Genomic DNA, 18207 nt, shown 5'->3' with positions numbered 1-18207 from the left:
GTGTGCTTCGGATCATTGTCTTGCTGCAGAACCCAGGTGCGCTTTAGCTTGAGGTCTCAAACTGATGGCCGAACATTCTTTGGCAGGATTTCTTGGTAATGAGCAGAATTCATGGTTCCATCGATAATGGCAAGTCACCCAGGTCCTGAAGCATCAAAGAAAGCCCAGATCATCACACTTCCACCACCATATTTCACTGTTGGCACAATGTTCTTTTTATCAAATGCAGTGTTCTTTTTGCGCCAGATGTAACGGGATGCATTTCTCCCAAAAAGTTCAACTTTAGTTTTGTCAGTCCAGAGGACATTTTCCCAAAAGCTTTGGGGATGATCAAGATGCTTCTTGGCAAAAGTGAGTCGGGCCTTGATATTCTTTTTGGTCAACAGTGGCTTTCGCCTCGGAACTCTTCCATGGATGCCATTTTTGCCTAGTGTCTTTCTGATGGTGGAGTCATGAACATTGACATTAACTGTGGCAAGTGAGTCTTGCAGTTGTTTAGACGTGGTTCTTGGATCCTTTTGGACTTCTGCAGCTAGTCTGCGCCGTGCTCTTGGAGTAATTTTGCTAGGTCGGCCACTCCTGGGAAGGGTCACCACTGTGCCATGCCTTCTCCATTTATGGATAATAGCTCTCACAGTGCTCCGCTGGAGTCCCAAACATTTACCAATGGCTTTGTATCCTTTCCCAGACCGAGACATCTCTATAATCTTCTTTCTTGTTTGCTCTTGAAGCTCACTGGAACGCGGCATGATGATGTGTGTTCAGTATGGCCTACCTCACCTTGTCAGACAGGTTTTATGTTAGTGGTCTCCTGATTGGAAATGTCTGGCAGCAATCAGGCCTAGGTGTGGCCATGAAATTGAACTCAGCATTCCCCAATAATAGGATTTATCACAATTACCTCACCTTTTAACAAGGGGGCAATTACTTTTTCACAGAGGATCATGTAGGTTTGGATAGGATTTTTCACTTAACAAATAAAATCACAACAGGACAACTGCATTTTTTTAATACTTGGGTTATCTTTGTGTAATGTTTTAATTTGTTTGATGATCTGAGAAGGTTAAGTGGGACAAAGGTGCAAAAAGGTAAAAAATCAGTAAGGGGGCAAAAACCTTTGCACAGCACTGTAGAATGATGCCCCTCCAGCAAATATTTCACTTCCTGCCAGGCACTTTAGAGCACAGGTTTATTCTTTAGAGCACAGATTATTCTGAAGATAGTGGTTTCATAAGGAAACATGGGAAAAGCCAGGAGATCAACAATAGATAGAATAATAAAAAAGTATGAAAGAACAACATCCTTTGTTTTTATTGATTTTTTTTCAGTTGTAATAATTATAATGGAGCCCAGTTAATGCTGGTTTGGGGCCACCATTATCCTGTGGGAAGGACACAGGGAACAGTAGAAATGTGATGAGAGAAGGTAGAGAATTGTGGAACAAAATCTGGGAATGGTAATAAGTATCAGGATATAACTGTCAAAGGGACCAAAGCTGTCATACGACCCAAATGAAGAATAAAGTACCCTTTTCTTCTGACGAATTGTATCGTTCAAAACAAGTGAAGATATTGAAAGTGAGACTGTTTTGAACAGCAGGGTAATAAAATGAGCCAGATGCACACGCACCTGCTAATTTGCATACAACACAAGGTTTATTATGCTCTTGATCAGTCTGAGTCTCTGTTTGTGGTGAAACGGTCAAGGTGCAGACAAGCAGCCAAATTGTCGAGCTATTGGCATAACAGATCTATACATAAATGAACAGGAATATTTACCCACTGATGGCTCTGGGCCATGAGCAACACATTGTCTCTTAAGCAAATTCACTATATTGCGTTTAACACATGACTTGGCTCGCAGGTGTTAGGTTACTGGGGTCTGTGTTTTGTGTTAGATTAAAATGTCATGATCTTGCTACCTAGCAGCCAGACAATATTAAAAACATACTCCTTTTTAAAATGTTATTGAAAAAAAAAAATACTCAATCTACAATCTGTTCAGTGAAGATCATGATTTTCCGGTAACTTGGAAATGAAAACCAATTCAAACTCCAAGTGCTACATCACTCACTAACAGCATCACATTTAATAACAGTACAATTAATGAGAGAGACACCTGGACATAGTGGACCAGCCTCACAGTTTTTGTGGATGACTGAACCTCTGTTGGATGGAAAGGGTTGTAACAGCTAGTGTGACCTTTGCATATCCTACACATAGGAATCTTGCAATCTTCCTTGGTTTTCTTATTTTGGTTTGTTGTTTTCACCAGTCATTTCTCTCAAGCTTTTGGTACATAAGACATGAACAACCGGTAATGAGCAAGTCCATGAAAAATACCTTGAAAAGTGCTTCTTAATTAACCTCTAAAATTTCCAAGGAAAGCAGTAAGTCATATGACATTACAATAGGAAATGATATGTGATCACAAAATCTCCAAAGCAACCACATGTTTGTGTTTTTCCTAGAACTCAGGATATGAATTATTAGCAGAAATGTTTGCAGTAATTATATTCCATGAAAGAGAGTGATAAGGCATGATTTAAATTAGTGCATGTGTCATTTAAGAAGAATTAATGTCTACATGAACTACTCCTATAATTAGAATGCTAACTGAAAACAGGTGTTCAGTTGTTTATATTATATTATATGCATATACTATATTTTATTTAACAGAGGGATACAGAGGGATACTTCTGTACTTCTGTACTTCAATATACCATATAAACCTCACCAACTGCTCCTGCTAAGCATATATACAACATTACATTTCAGCTATTACTATTATCAATTACAACAAACTATTTTCTATCAAATTTACTATAAAATATCACTGGAATATGACTGACTTTAGAGATATCCTTCTGCAAAAACTACATTACAGATTGCATATGTCTAAGTTGAAGCTGCCGGGCATGATGGTTTAGACAAAGCAAACAAGCAATTCATGGTAATCGGGAGAAAAATGACTTTTGTACAAAAGGCTTGCAGACCATAAATATGGACAAAATGATTTCAGCATGCAGTATGTGATGTATTTCCTGGCATATCATCAGACCTGTTTGGCAGAATTCTGAAGTTTATTAATAATGCTACAAGGCCCCATTTAGTTCACCAGTTCATGTTCATGCTGCTTTCATGCTTTGAATAATTATAAATACATCTGGTTTGCAACTGCATTTAAAATATCAATGAAGCAGGAAAGTCGGTGATTCAAGCACACAGATTCATTTCAGAATTTCATTTTAAAAATATGACTATGATTTCAGGCTATCAGGCTACCTAATCAAGGCTTACAATGACATCCTTGAAACTTATTGCCAAATTTATAAAACAGCTCAATAATTTCATGAGACTGTCAGGATTTACAACTATAAACAAATTTTGGAATATCTTTGTATGAACTCTGGGATAAATTTGAAAAACTGTTTACTGTTTTTTGAAAAACTATCACAAATGACTAATCAATAGGTGCCATTTGTTGTCATTTCTCTTGATGTTGAGCGAAGCATTTCTTCATATAAGCAAGTTTTCACACAGCATCAACAATCAAAGTGGGAGCAGGAAACCAATATAATGAGTGAATATAATCACAAAATGTAGAATACTGAACTTTCTTTTACTAAAGTGTATATGTAACAGTCACATTCTCATGTTTATTTGATTATTTTGCATTCTGCCACTGAGAACAGCTTGGCTTTTTGGCTTACATTATAGCATTGTATTTTACATGTGCTATATTTCTTATGTAGTAAAGAGCTGTGTGTGCCTCACAAAAGTCTCATTGTAGAGGGTTAAAACAAGTAATAGCCCAAACATCCTGTCAACGCCCTGTTGAAAAGTAAAAGTGAAACTTTAGTCATCCCTTTCCAAGCATCTGACATTTCATTATTTATTTCCTTTATTTATTGGGAGTTCCCAAAGCGCCCAGAACCATAATTTTTTAATCTAAATACACAGGTATGATTTTGCAGACTGTAGCTGCTGCCTAAAGCTACACAAGCTGGTCCAAGATCAAACAAAACGGGTCCAAACATCTTTGGGATTCTCATGATTCACACACCACAAGTTCAGTTTTCAAGGCCATTTATTTGAGTCAGGGAATGGTTGTCAATTCATGGCTATTTGGAGCTCATCAAAGCATTGAAGGAACCCGAAAGTATCTGTTTTTAACAAGATAGCTTGACTCCAGTATACACATTGGAACACAACCCAGGTTGTGGATGGATGTGTTAAGCCAAGTAGTGCAATCATTGAGACAGTGAAAACAGAAAACAGAAAAAAGTATAAAAGTCCAAATCCAAAAGTAAATAATTGTATCACAGACTTTAAAGAAAACATAAATTTCAGGGAAGCTACTGACTCAGAAAATCCTATACTTAACTTGGCTTGTCAATAACTTCACAGGTATTCCACATGTTCACCATAAACCACGGTCCTCTTTGCTTTGCCTCTCCTCTCCTCTCCTCTCCTCTCCTCTCCTCTCCTCTCCCCTCCCCTCCCCTCCCCTCCCCTCCCCTCCTCTCCTCTCCTCTCCTCTCCTCTCCTCTCCCCTTCCTTTCCTACAAGTGCAGCCAGAGACCTATTTATGCTGGATCTGATTTGTGATCAATTGGTCCCAGCTGGTCGCTATTTCCCTCCACAGGAACAGGTAAATTGCCCAGTGGCCTAGAGATGGCAGAAAGTTCTCCCTGCCTAAATAAGTAAGTAAATAAATCATTCCTTAATTCAAGTGAAAATGTTTGGTTGTCTTTTTACGTCATTCGTTCAAAATGTGATTTTAGCCAAGATTTTAGATAGCAGCACATTCAACACTTGACATCCAGAAAGCTGAGCCCAACCCAAGCTGAACCCTAATGCTATAGGCCCAGATCAGCCTACACTCAACATGTTTCACGAGATCCCCCCAAGTTCAGGTCGGGTTGCAGGGCTTTACTCAGGACTCAGCTGAGCGGCCTGATTACTTGCAGCTCTCTGACCAGCTAGGATGAGGCCACAAAATGTTTTGCTGAATATCCACACATTCAATTATACATACCACAGCTCCTCTCTGTAAATCTGTTTGCTGATTAACAATGCTAAAAAAGCTCACTTCTGATATCTCAGCTCAGATGAAGTGAGAAATAACACCACAATGGTCTACTGTATCTCCCATGTAAAGGGAGTTGAGCCATGGTAATGTGCTGCCAATAAAATGATTTGTAATGATTTGACAGATTTTGTTACAAATGATTATTTAAAGATCATCACATTTCCCCACAATTAAATGCTAATAAGCTGAAAATAACTAAGGAATAAATAAGTCAAAGTATTTTAAACATGCCAGACATTCTTTGATCTGACAATTATGAACACAGAATAACCTAAAAGCATGTTGGTAGAAAATCTTCTTGAGCCCAATTCAAAGCAACAATGAGAAAATACAGTATGTTCCAGGTGAACGTAAACCACTATGTAACCATTAAAAGCTGGGTAGTTTTCAAGGCCACAGATGTAGGAGGGAATGCAAGCTGACCTTACTAAAATATATCCAAGCCAGGATATAACTGTTTTGTGATCTCATAAGCATATGATATGTTGGGTGCTATTAGACTGGATTGTTATTTTGACACAGTTCAACTCGAACTTTGGTGAGGCCATCTGGTGGACAAAAAGAAATAGAAAAATCCAATAGAAAAAAATTCACTGGGAGCTTGTAGAGGTCCACTCAGTTGTGAAAACCTGTTGGATCTCACAGCACTTCCTTTAAAACAAATATTGTTTATGGATTTTAAAAAAAGGCACTAAAATATAAAGAGTCAAAAGTATTATAAAGAAACTGTACAGGGTGGACTGCAGCTGGTCTGGAGATCCTGCAATATCATGCTGAAATAGTAATGTCATCCAAAAAAAGAAGCAAATGTACTTACACTTACATACATAGACTGCAAAAACACACACACACACACACACACACACACACACACACACACACACACACACACACACACACACACACACACATACACACACATGACCTTAATTCATGAAGAGAATTTAGGATGTTCAATTTAACTAACATGCACAAAGCTCAAATCTCACACTGACAAATTTTTAAAATGTAACTCCACATTTTCTACCTGTCTTTGAATCTCATGCACTATTGTGGCTGTGTGTATGTCTTGACAGTAGCATTTTCATGGAATCCTACACAAGGAGAATGACTAAGTCATTATGGGATGACTGAAGAGTTGATTACTGACACTATTTAGAAAATACTATTTTGAAATGTTTAACATATTCAAAAAGGAAACATGAAAAAAAGATTTCCTATCTTCCTAATGTTTCACTATCCAGAACTGTCCATTGTCCCCCGATGGTGGAATGAACTTCCACACTCTATCCATTCTGCCGAGTCCCTCACCAACTTCAAGAAACATCTGAAGGCACTCTGCCGCGGCGCGGTCACCTGGTCACCTGAACCACTACCATCTAAAGTAATTTCTTATGTCTTAACATTTATTTTCCTGTAAAAAATGAAAATGGTTTAATGGACTCGTATCTACACCAGCTAGCTTGTACCTTGTAATATTGTTGACTCCCTTTATGGTTTATTGCCTGTGTTGTACTCTGCCTCATCTGTAAGTCACTTTGGATAAAAGCATCTGCCAAATGATTAAATGTAAATGTAATTGTCAAAATATTGAAAGAAACGATATAATCCTTTTTTCAACTTTTCATCTTCCATCAGTACCACTTTATGATTTTCATAGTTTGATATTTTGCTTTATGATTTTGCAGCACTGAATACATAAGTATAGAAATTTGTAAATTCAACCCATTCTGTGGATGGCAGCAGTTGGGCGGGTCTTGATACGGAGAAGTTCTGAGAGTGGTCGGTTGCTCTCTTGGTAGAAATCCAATCCGGAGATCCACTCCACATCTCTCACTCTGGATTGGTGGAACCATAGAAGGTCTTCCACCCACTGAGACTCTGCATCTTGGCTCTGGTGAGATACACAGTTAGCACATCACACATTTTTACAGAAAATCAACTGGTTCAATGAAAGTAATGCTACCAAACACTTTTATATGCCGAATACAGCCGTCTATAGTTGGAGCGTTCTACTCTGGCTCCCAGCAGCCACTATACTTTAATTATCCAACAGGTTTTCATCTGTAGGTCACAATGTTCAAACACGGAAAGTAACTGAGGCAGTGGAACTTAAATGTTCAAATTACGTTATAGTGATGCTTGGAAGCTGATGTAATTGCTGATAAATGAAAAGCATGTAAATTATTTCTCATAGACACAACTGGAAATTTTATGATACATATTAGGTGACTACAGCAATGCCCCACATACAGTATGAGTTCAATCATTCTATCCATGCCTCATGTCAGTGCATGCATCACTGAAGAACACAGCAGCTACGGCCATGTTTCAGGTTGCTAAAATGGGGTAAAAACTGGAAATTGTACAGTCCTGAGCTGACACATTGGTCTTTCCTTGACAAACTGAAAAGCTTAAGCTGATACAGCAGATGTTTGTTGGCTTACATTGCAGGTCTCTGAGTTGTCCTGTCTGTGTGGTATCAGAAAAGAGACTGCCTGCATCTCTTCACTGCAGCCATCCGCCAGCTGTGAAGTGTTCTTACAGCTGGTGAGGACCACAAAGTAATGCGTAGGGATTGGTATGCGAGTACCTGCAAGAAACCTTCAGGAAGCCATGTGCAGAGAAAGTGAAAAATGCTATTAGTTTAGATCATTTTAAACAAGGCTGCCTCCATAGTGTTGTCTGCAGTACACAGTGACGAGCCAACATACTGTCCAATTTGATCTGGGCTGTCATTAAGTCCATCGTAGTTGTAATCGAACACTGGGCCCAACAACACGTTGATCCCATTGTACTGCATAGCATATTTCTTCAGCAGCACAGCGTGGAAGTAATCCCAAATTCCTGAAAGAAAACACCAGCATAGGGTTTCAGGAAATAATTCTGAAATCCAGATGAGCAATGCATCATTACACTATATTATTGTCATGTATCAGACACTCTTATCCAGAGTAACTTACATAGGTTATAATTTTCACATGTCACCATTCATACAGCTGGATATTTACTGAGGCAATTGTGGTCTAAGTACCTTGCCCAAGGGTACAGCAGCAGTGCCCCATCAGGGAATCAAACCAGCAACCTTTTGGTTACAAGCCCTGCACCTTATCACTATGCTACAATGCCACCCCTACACAGGGTAAATCTCAGCATTTACCTAACGAGACGTTAAGAAATGTCAGAGGAGAGGGCGATGATTTATGGAGCGGGTGAGGCGCACACTTACTCTTAAACTCAGGATACATGGGTACAACATTGCTCATCAGCAATCCATCATACTGCTCGTCCAGTGTTCTGTTGAGATCTGAAAATAACAACGCGGATAAAACAGCCTTACAGCGTGGGTCCGAACAGACGAATATGTCCCACAGTTTCAGCAGCACAACCTCTGTGTGATGTCACCTACTAGGCGGATAGAGGAAGCCATAAGTGATGTTGCCTGCGGCAGAGTACTGGTCGCATCGAGGGCTGCTGTCAGCTGGGATTCGGACGTCAGCCCGCAGACAGTCATGGACGACTGCAGGGAGGGAGTTCAGATTTTCCTACGATGAGCATTTAAGATTTTACTGAGATACCACACAAGGTTGGTGTGGGAAAGAAATGATGAGTGATTAGAGCTGAAATCACCTCATCTATTACGATTGCTACTGTCAAGACATTAAATACTGTAGTCCACGCAAGTCTTTTTATAGACAATGATACACTATGTCCACAAGGTGGCATATGTTTACAAACAAAGCTACTGACCATGATTTATGGAGAGAATGAATTTATTTTGGTACTGAATTAAATATTATTCTCACAGGTTTGTCCAAAGTGAATGAGCTCCACATTGGCATAAGAGATCTTTTGCTGTAGGCAGTCACAAAACCCTGCTGATGCAGAAGGCAGTAATCTTCACTCGACTGCAGAACGCGAGGTCTCCCAAATGGCATGTGTTTCTTCTCACTGGCAGACACTGAAATGGGGTTATTGTGTTGTTTTTACCAACATTCAGCAATTCAGGCAAAGCACCTTGTTCTTTAACAGCCCCCCCCCCACCCAATCATGTCCACAACTGCTGCCATCAGCTATATCAGCATTACAATACACATAGACTTTACCTTCTGTTGCTGTCAAATTCAGCCGATTATTTGACTGGGTTGTATTCTGAGAAGAAAAAAATATTTACAAGAGGTAAGAAACAACTTTCGCCTTTTTGCTCATTTTAATGAAAAACATATATTATCTTATGCAACTTACGCATTTATTTGAAATTAAAAATAAATAACATGCAGGAGGGTCATGCTCTGGAAAACAGTGTACCACATAGCTATCACCGCACTGTATTAGTGAGGACAACACCACTAAGGAGTGTACACCCATTTAATTTCAGAGGGTAATCCTTGTTATTCCTTGTTTGAATAGTGCACAGGTGACCTGACCCCAGCTCTCATGCTCTTTCTACCTGCAATAGCAAAGTTGTAAATATCACCACTGAAATTTCAGATAGTTTTGTTAATGTGAACCTATCACAGACACCCATTCACATTAATGGATCATTTAAGCATTGCATGTCGCTGGCATAGTTCTGAAATGTCCTCCCAGGTTGCTTCCCAGCGCACTGTCATGTGGATTAAAAGGCGAGGTTTAAGCACAAGTGAGGTGGGCTTCAAGTGGAGTGGGATTGGAGTGCAAGTGAAGCAGGATTTAAATGTAAGGTAGGCTTGGCTGAAGTGCAGGTGAGATTAAGTGGAGGAGGTTACCAGTTCGAGGCAGAAGCAGCCCAGGGGGTCAGAGGGATTGAGGGACAGGAGTGGGCACTGCCCGGGCGGTGTCTGCTCAGTGGGGAGTGTGGGGTGGTGCCAGGGCACCCTCAGTAGGTGGTTCAGACTACCATGGGTGCCATTGTTTGGAGCAGGAAATATCTCCAGTACATCTGGGGAGAGACCAGCATGTTGTCAGTGTTCAGCTTCACTGTAAAACATCTTTCTTTTTCGAATGAAAGGTAAATTTTTACTTCTCTTCTTTTACTGTTCAGAGTTTATTTACAGTCTTTTGTACATTTGTGTTATCAGTCTGTTTGGAACTACTGAGACACTGACATGAGCTCGACTACTCATTTCCTACACATTCAATTACTGCAGTTCCATTGACTCATACTGTGTTTACAGCCTCTCCGTTTTTATGGCGCTTGATAAAAAGAGAAACAGGTGTGTTGTGTAAATTCAGATAAGAAGGTCAGTGAAGTGTTGTTTACTGCAACTCACCGCACATGAGGTTGTAGAGTTCAACATTTGAGAATGGATCGACTCGAGTTTTATTGTGAAACTTGGGTCCATAGCTTAGGAACATGGCCTTGGTGAAAGACAGACACGGGAGAGGTTGGTCTCACTTACTCTTGCTGTAACCACAATTGCACATTTCCAGTCATTACTCATCTGCTTACCTGCATACTGTATACATCATTATCGTAACCATGGGCACCACCCTCGCAGAAGGTAAGGGATCCTTTGTAGCTAGAAAACAAGGGATATAACTCAGGTAATAAACTGGTATGTTAAAAAAATAACACAGGCCTATTTTAATAATTAATGATTTAATGGTTTCACTTAACAAATCAAAGTGAGTCTGCATGTGAAATGAATTTGCCAATGGTTAAGCACTGAACTTTTTTCCAAATGGCTGTCTTCATGGCTGTGCTCTATGCTATGAAATTCAGAAATGAAACTTTTTGACAGTTTAAACTCTAATGTTTTCAAGGTTTTGTTTGTATTTAGACTGTATAAATGAGTAAATGCCATTTTTATCACTTTTTCTGCTACGTGGGAAATAGCTATGCAGTTCTTTACCTCGCAAACAACCATTTTGGGTCAACAAGCACGTTGACATCCTCGATGCGTCTGCTGTTGGCATAGTGAAAACGTTTGGGCAGGTGTGACTTCAAGAATGGCTTCACCTTCTGATCTGTTTTCTTACACTAGAGGAATAACACAGACACTGGCAATGCAATTTTACCACCGAGATTGATTGGTGAAGGTCATTTGTTGGTGGTTGAGGCTAAAGTTATTCATAGCTTTAAACTGATTTGTGGCCTCATTCTGACTGAGTCACCTCAGAATAGACAGCTTGATTAGAGAAGGAGAGGTTCATTTAACATTATTTAAGTATAATTTAAATTACTAATATAATAACTATTCTTATACTTATTAGACATATTACACCTTATGTAAATCTTTTGGATTTCTAAAGAGAACTTTGCTCATAATGTCTCATAGTGATAAAAACCTTTCAATTAGTATAATCAATTATTTAATTATTTAAAAGAGTGGAACCTCAAGCTTTTCAAACAAGATGGTGGTTTTATTTTTCCAATTTACAAGTAAAGCAAAAGTAGACTTGGGTAATTCCTTTTAGTGAATCTAGTATAATAGAATCACTAAATGCCCTTCAACTACTTTATTCATTATTTGTGAATATGGTATTCGGTCTTTGCTTTTAACTTACAGTCATATTAGCCACAAGTCCCGCTGAGTCCACTGCCAAAGGAACCAGTGGGTGTAGATAAGAATTAATCACATACTATCCACAATAGAACCCAAACAGAAATTGTTGCAAAATGGATTGGACACATAACTTGCCAGATATTTTTGTGATAGAAATCTTTTAAATATTTAGTATGTGGTAACAAATCTTGTTCTTTAGCCTTTCAGTATTTTTAATTTTAATTTTATGAGAAGCCAGTTATAAACAAATGTTTGGAACACTGTGTTGTCAGTGTGTCAACATCTACACTGCAGTGTATTTCTTTTTCCTCTGGTCTCTACTCACAGGTTTGCTGTTTGTCCTTTGACCTAATTCTTCCAAATGCCCCCTCTGTCACGTAAAGGTGACCTGTTTCGCCCACCAGGTCCTCGAGGATCTCCATTCGCTCACAGCTTGTGGCCTCCATACCTGCAGTCACAGACAGGGGATGTCAGGGCATCTGTAGGCCAACTGTAGTTTGCTTCATTATGTGTCTGTACTGTTCATTTCAGCATGGTTTTATTCCATTTTTCATCATACAACATGAGGAATGGCAAACACATAGACCTTCCCCAGCTACAAACATTTCTTTGCCTCACTAAGTTTACTAGTCACTAGTTTTTTCTGGCAAAAAATCTTCCAGCCATAATTCTTTCACTTTGTCTTCCAAAATGATTTGATTAAAAAGGCCTTTGAATGAACCCTTGCAAAAATAATTTTTTTGGTTGCATTCTTCCTCTCTTTGGCATGTTTTTTATTTTTTTGTTCTGTTCTTTGTTGTTTTGTTCTTACCGTGATCAGCAACAATTATGATGTTGACACATGTATGAAGGCCCAGCTGTTTCAGACCGTTCATCAGCTGACCAACGATTCTGTCAACTCCCTGGATGGCCTCAATTAGCTGGGAAACATTTCAACAATTGTCAATGAGAACACTTTTTTAAAAGGAAATTTATAAAGCATTCCTGACAGGACTTTGTTTTTAGCATTAGGTTTCCCCCAAGATTTAACAGCTGGTAATATTAGGCCTCTGTTTTATGAACATCAAAGGGTCTGCATTTTGGTAATTATGAGATGAAATTAATTAAATGTTATGCATCTGGACATCCTTTCATTGAGAAAACGTATTTCTTATATTTCCACCCCAAGTGGGGTGTTTATCAGGGGTTATTCTTGAAACAGCCTGAAACAACCAGTGTATTCATTGTGCCTGGATGTTAATAGAACAAATGATCTAATCAGAGCTTTCTTTCCTTTCAGAGTGGTGTGGTACAGTCATGATTTCAGTTCCAGAGGTCTCTATGCAGTTTGACAAAGTCAGAGTTTTAACTGTGCTGCATGCAGATTAGTGTTAGACTTCATCTGTCAGTAAGTCTGAGGAAGTCACCTATGATGACTGCATGAATGGTGTGTACGAACTGACGGAGGGAAAGCATGTGCCGACAGCATCCTCACCCCACCACTGACAGGTCCAAAGTTGTGTCCAGATGAATCTGGCTCCTCCAGGTACAAAGTAAAGAAATGTGGCCTGTTACAAAATAACAGGACAATGTGTATCAATTAGAGTCTTTTAGAACTGGAAAAAGCTTTACTCAGCAGACACTCTTGTCCTGAGTGATTAACATATTATTCTCTCAAATATCTGGAGAGTTAACAACGAAGGTCAGGTACCACACTCCAGCGTACAGGAGTAGTGCCCCTGGGTGTTGAATCTGCATTCTACTGGTTATAAGTGCAGCTTCTGAAGCAGTCTGCAACACTGCTGCACATGTTTAAGTTTAAAGAAACATTGATAAGTCTTTGCTCTAGGTCTTTACCTTTCTTCTTCGGGTAACCTGAGCCACTGTAGGACTCTGAACACCCTCTCCTCAAAAGGCACTTTTCTACAATGAGAGAGCATACAGCATGATCACCGATGAAACATACCATTTTCTTGAATATATGTACACTGTAGCACCAGCATACAATTTACAGGCAACATTAATATACATATTAGCATTATCCGTATAACTGTAAAATACAGTATACGACAGATATACAGACATTACGTCACTTAGCAGATGCTCTTACCTAGAGCAATTTACATAGGTTACATTGTTTTCACAATGTTATCTATTTATACAGCTGGATGTTTACTGAGGCAATTGTGGGTTAAGTACCTTGCCCAAGGGTAGAACAGCAGTGCCCCAGTAGGGAATCGAACCCGCAACCTTTCAGTCTTTCAGTCACAAGTCCTGCTTCTTAACCACTAGAAAATATTGAAAATATTTGAAAACATTTATCAAGTTTTGTACCTGTTGTACTCTTCGTATATATTTGGAAACGTTCCGTTGATTTTGACATCCGATCCAGGCCAGAAGAATGTTCCTGCTCTTAGTCCTTGGTTCATAGCAGTATGCCAGATCTGTACAGTCAATCATACCCAATGAGATATTTATTAGTTAGTTATTCTGTCTATTACTATTTCCACAGTACAATCCTAAATCAAACCAATTAAAAAGTATTGCCGACAGCTGTTTCACAGAAACTCCCAGTTCTTTAGAAAAAAACCCTCCCCCAGACTGCTTCCAGCTAAATTCGATTCAACATAGACTTACAGGTTGACCCAGGTACCACCTGGGATTGGATTTCTCACTGTTTGACAGGCTGAATGATGCATCAAATATGGGATCATACATGTTGTTGTCAACCAGCCCGTGGGACTCTGGATACAAGCCCTGAGGGGAGGCATAATGAACAGTGTGCAATGGGCCTTCTTTTTCACTCTGTATGTTTCATTTAATCACATTGAGCAAATGATTATTTATGCGTTGAAATTCATGGTGCACACAACCACACCACTGAAAGTCCAACATCATCACGCAGCAAGTCTGATCATTAATGGTAATTTCATTTATGGTATGTACAGTACACAAAAACACAAGCAGCACGATGGCAATAACAACAAGGAGCATGATGGCAAACGGAAGTAGGACATAGAGGCCATTGGGTCAAACTGAAAAGGAACTAATGAGAATTATTAATGTCATTACATTGAGGGCAAACTGCATCTAATTGTGGCAAGATTGTGTCAGTACTGTACTGCGCGAACACATCACTTTGACAATGGTATAATGGTTATGGGAGGGGAGAGCTCACCGTGACCATGGTGTAATGGTTGGGGAAGGTCTTGCTGGGGAACACAGCTTGCATATAAGGACTGTGAGTGCCACAGTTTTCTGCGGGAGTAAAAAAATCTGAATACACCAAAAGCACGCCTCTCATAGTATCACTTCTCTCACACAGTCACTGGTTACAATCCTAAAATGTTTATATCTCACTTCCAATGAAACAATGGGTCTAAGATCTCAAATTTTCGGTGATGTCTTACTTACTTAGTTTGTCTATGACTGGGATGATTTTGCTCCAGGTTGTCAGATACTCTGCTCTGAAGCCATCCAGAGAGATCAGCAGCAGCGGCTGCCTTGAAAAGCTGGGTATCAAAGCGAACAGTCAAAGGTACCAGTAAGACATGACAAGCACTGGCAGTGGACTTTGTAGTCATTGGACACATTTGTAATGTGTTCCCTATGTGACTTTCATGCACACACAAGCACACGTTTTTTTCGCACTCCTGTGCATTGGTAACACTGAAGTGCCAGCCAGCCTTCATGTTGGGTCAACCTCAACTATCGGGCGGCAGTGTAGCATAGTGGTTAAAGAGCAGGACTCGTAACCGAGAGGTTGCCGGTTCAATCCCCGCTGGGACACTGCTGCTGTACCCTTGGGCAAGGTACTTAACCTACAATTGCCTCAGTAAATATCCAGCTGTATAAATGGATAACATTGTAAAGAACTGTAACCTATGTAAGTTGCTTTGGATAAAAGCGTCTGCTAAATGAATAAATGTAAATGTAAGTATCTTTAGATCCCTAGGGCTGAGGATTTAGTAGTTCCAAACTATGGCCAGCTAGCATGTCTGACTGCAAACACCCACACACATCCTTGTACCTTGTTGGACATTTAGCAGCTGTCATCTCCTCACAGATATCATCCACCCACTCTGTTTCACCTGAGAAAAACAAAGTAAAAGATTTTTTATCCTTCAAATCTGTATTCTGAAGAAATGTACAACAAAGTCAGCAGAATCTGCAGCAATTACAGTATCTAATGACAGAAGGGTGTACCGAATGGAACATGATGTCTGAATCAACACTCAGTATGTGGGGGAAAAGGGACAGTGTTTTCATTCCATGACAGTCCAATTACCTTGGCAGACGCTTCGGAAGTTGGTGCAGCAGTCCCCAGAGGCCAGGCAGTCATCTGAGCAGTGACACTTACTGCCAGGAATTCTCTGCTCTCCTCACCTCAGTTTAGTGCAGTCCCACTGGTGAACTGTGGAGGCCGGGGCGAAATTCTAGCTTTTAGTGGTCATTACCAGCATTGAATCAACAGTGAGTAACTCCAAGAGTGCCAATATTAGTGGAAGCTGCCGGCAAATGTTGTATTACAAGAAAATCAGATGAAAATGTTACTGCCGCAGCAACATGAAAGCCTTGGTGTGTTAAGGACGTCACCAGACAGATTATATTTATATTGTGGCAAGCAAGGGCATGTCTGCATTTTCAAACACCGGTCTTGTGAGTGGCGGGTGGAGGAGTTTTTCCTGCCATATTTTACATGACTTTTCCATTATGTTTTAAGGATAAATAGATAAATGTGAGGTACTTAAAGATTTTTGTATTGCACTGTCAAACTGCTGTGAATCTGCACTACTCCACAGTTAGAATTGGGTGAGGAAGCTGAGATGCACTATTTTTACTGTATTTTGTGATTGCATCCGGAGACTGGGAAAACCAATTACTAATGACTTTTGATGCTTAACTTGATTTACAAGCCAGTAAGCTAGCTGGTTTGTTAGCAATATTACAATATCACAATCATGTCCCTAATGTCCAGACCTAAAGGCTATACATAACCTATACCTAGTAAATCATAGTAACATAGTAAGTAAGCGAGATAAATGGATGTTTTCCAAACACTGTAAAAAATATATTTGGACCATAGGCCTTCTCTACTTGTCTACAATGACTTCTTCATGACTTGTCTGTGACTATAATTAAAACACTTTCACGGAATGTCGTAACCCTGTACGTGACAAAACTGTAATTTCTGATGAATCTCTAATGAAAATGGCTCACCTGGTTGGAGGCAGATGTCCTGGAAGTCGTAGCAGCAGTTGTTATTGTTGCTGCAGAGGGAGTCACAGCGGCACCCCGGTGACTCATTGTCAAAGGGCTCGTTGCAACGGTTCCTGCAGGAGGTGGGAAGGCCTGGGAACACAGAGAGAGGAAGAGGCAGAAGAACTATTGGACAGACCCAAATATGGCAACCCAGAGGTGATCCTCTGCAGTACAGCCATAGAAGGAAAGTGATTTCTAGTCGTGATAATGTTTTATGGCGCATACTTTGATCTAATTGGCCCTGTCCTTTCTAGTGGTTGCATGGTGTCAGAGGGGTAAACTTTGTGCTGAACTCTGGAGGATCCTCAGATGCAGCGACTCCAGGTAAGATTACCTTTATTACGACAGTCCTCCAGCTGCAACCCGAGCCCCAGCCCCAGCCCCAAGATGATGGTGACCACGGACACTGCCAACACACCGATCTGCAAAAACACACACATGCACAGGACCACAGATTCAGATATCATGTTTACATAACATACATATGGATGTAATCAGATTCATGTCATATTTCAACACACTGATTATTTTATACATATTCACACAAATGTGGACATAGATATCATTTTTACATAATCTTATGCAAACGGAGGTAATCAAATTCATTCAGATTCATTTCATTTTTCAACACACACACACACACACACACACACACACACACACACGGCCCTCTGAACAACTTCATTCATATATTCATCACGTAACTTTCAGCATACTGACATTGCTGCAATACTAGTGGAACAACCAATTCAAGAAGTGCAAACTGACGATATGACCTCTCACTCAACTGCAGCAATGATCCGCAGTAATCATTCAATTAAGTATGCCCTCTAAATATTTCTATATGCATTTTGTTAAAAATATTATGGAGAGGCTTAAGCCTAATACAAGACAGTGCTAACACACTTTTTAAGGAATGCTGCAGTCTGCAATGGGTTCACATCTTCCAGATGTAAATATTTTATACATTTTAAAAATTTTATACATTTTATGACATAATTGAAGATGGTTGAATTATGCATGTAAAATGTGGTAAAATCTCACTTTTGTGAGGTTAAACCACATTTTGTGAAGTTCAGAGAGATTGCTGTTGTACATGGCAGTAAAGCTGTAACATGGAGGCACAGTGTCATTTGTTGCAGTTTGTGTTAGTCAGCTCAGAAAATGTGTTTGAGAAAGAAGTTCAGCAGCAACATTGATGAGATTATGTAGCACACCTACAAGCGATCACAAAAAGCACTCTTTACTTTTCTGCAGCCAAATATTACACATCAAATTAAACTGTCATGGTACGACAAGCATTTTAGAGTATGTCAATACTCACAATTATAATCTTCTTCTTGTGCACGAGATCTTTGCCAAACCCCATATCTGTATGCTGACT

General features: G+C 39.7%; 1 protein-coding gene across 1 annotated transcript; it reads right to left on the bottom strand.

Annotated features, from left to right (window-relative positions):
* Window positions 1–6814: 6814 nt before the first annotated feature.
* LOC118769180 (ectonucleotide pyrophosphatase/phosphodiesterase family member 3-like) lies at window positions 6815–18192 on the bottom strand. The gene is given in 25 exon segments (XM_036516207.1): window positions 6815–6988; window positions 7542–7698; window positions 7809–7941; window positions 8324–8401; window positions 8504–8639; window positions 8901–9055; window positions 9201–9246; window positions 9843–10015; window positions 10347–10434; window positions 10526–10595; window positions 10929–11056; window positions 11584–11615; window positions 11908–12030; window positions 12394–12502; window positions 13057–13129; window positions 13419–13484; window positions 13896–14005; window positions 14199–14318; window positions 14740–14819; window positions 14976–15073; window positions 15592–15652; window positions 15850–15975; window positions 16782–16913; window positions 17158–17245; window positions 18148–18192. Coding segments are annotated over 25 exon segments (2601 nt in total).
* Between the last annotated feature and the right edge of the window lie 15 nt (window positions 18193–18207).

Source organism: Megalops cyprinoides, chromosome 21 (assembly GCF_013368585.1).
Source record: "Megalops cyprinoides isolate fMegCyp1 chromosome 21, fMegCyp1.pri, whole genome shotgun sequence".
In the NCBI taxonomy this organism is placed as follows: domain Eukaryota; kingdom Metazoa; phylum Chordata; class Actinopteri; order Elopiformes; family Megalopidae; genus Megalops; species Megalops cyprinoides.
The sequence above is the reverse complement of the archived record's forward strand: the minus strand, read 5'-3'. Positions and strand labels throughout refer to the sequence as shown.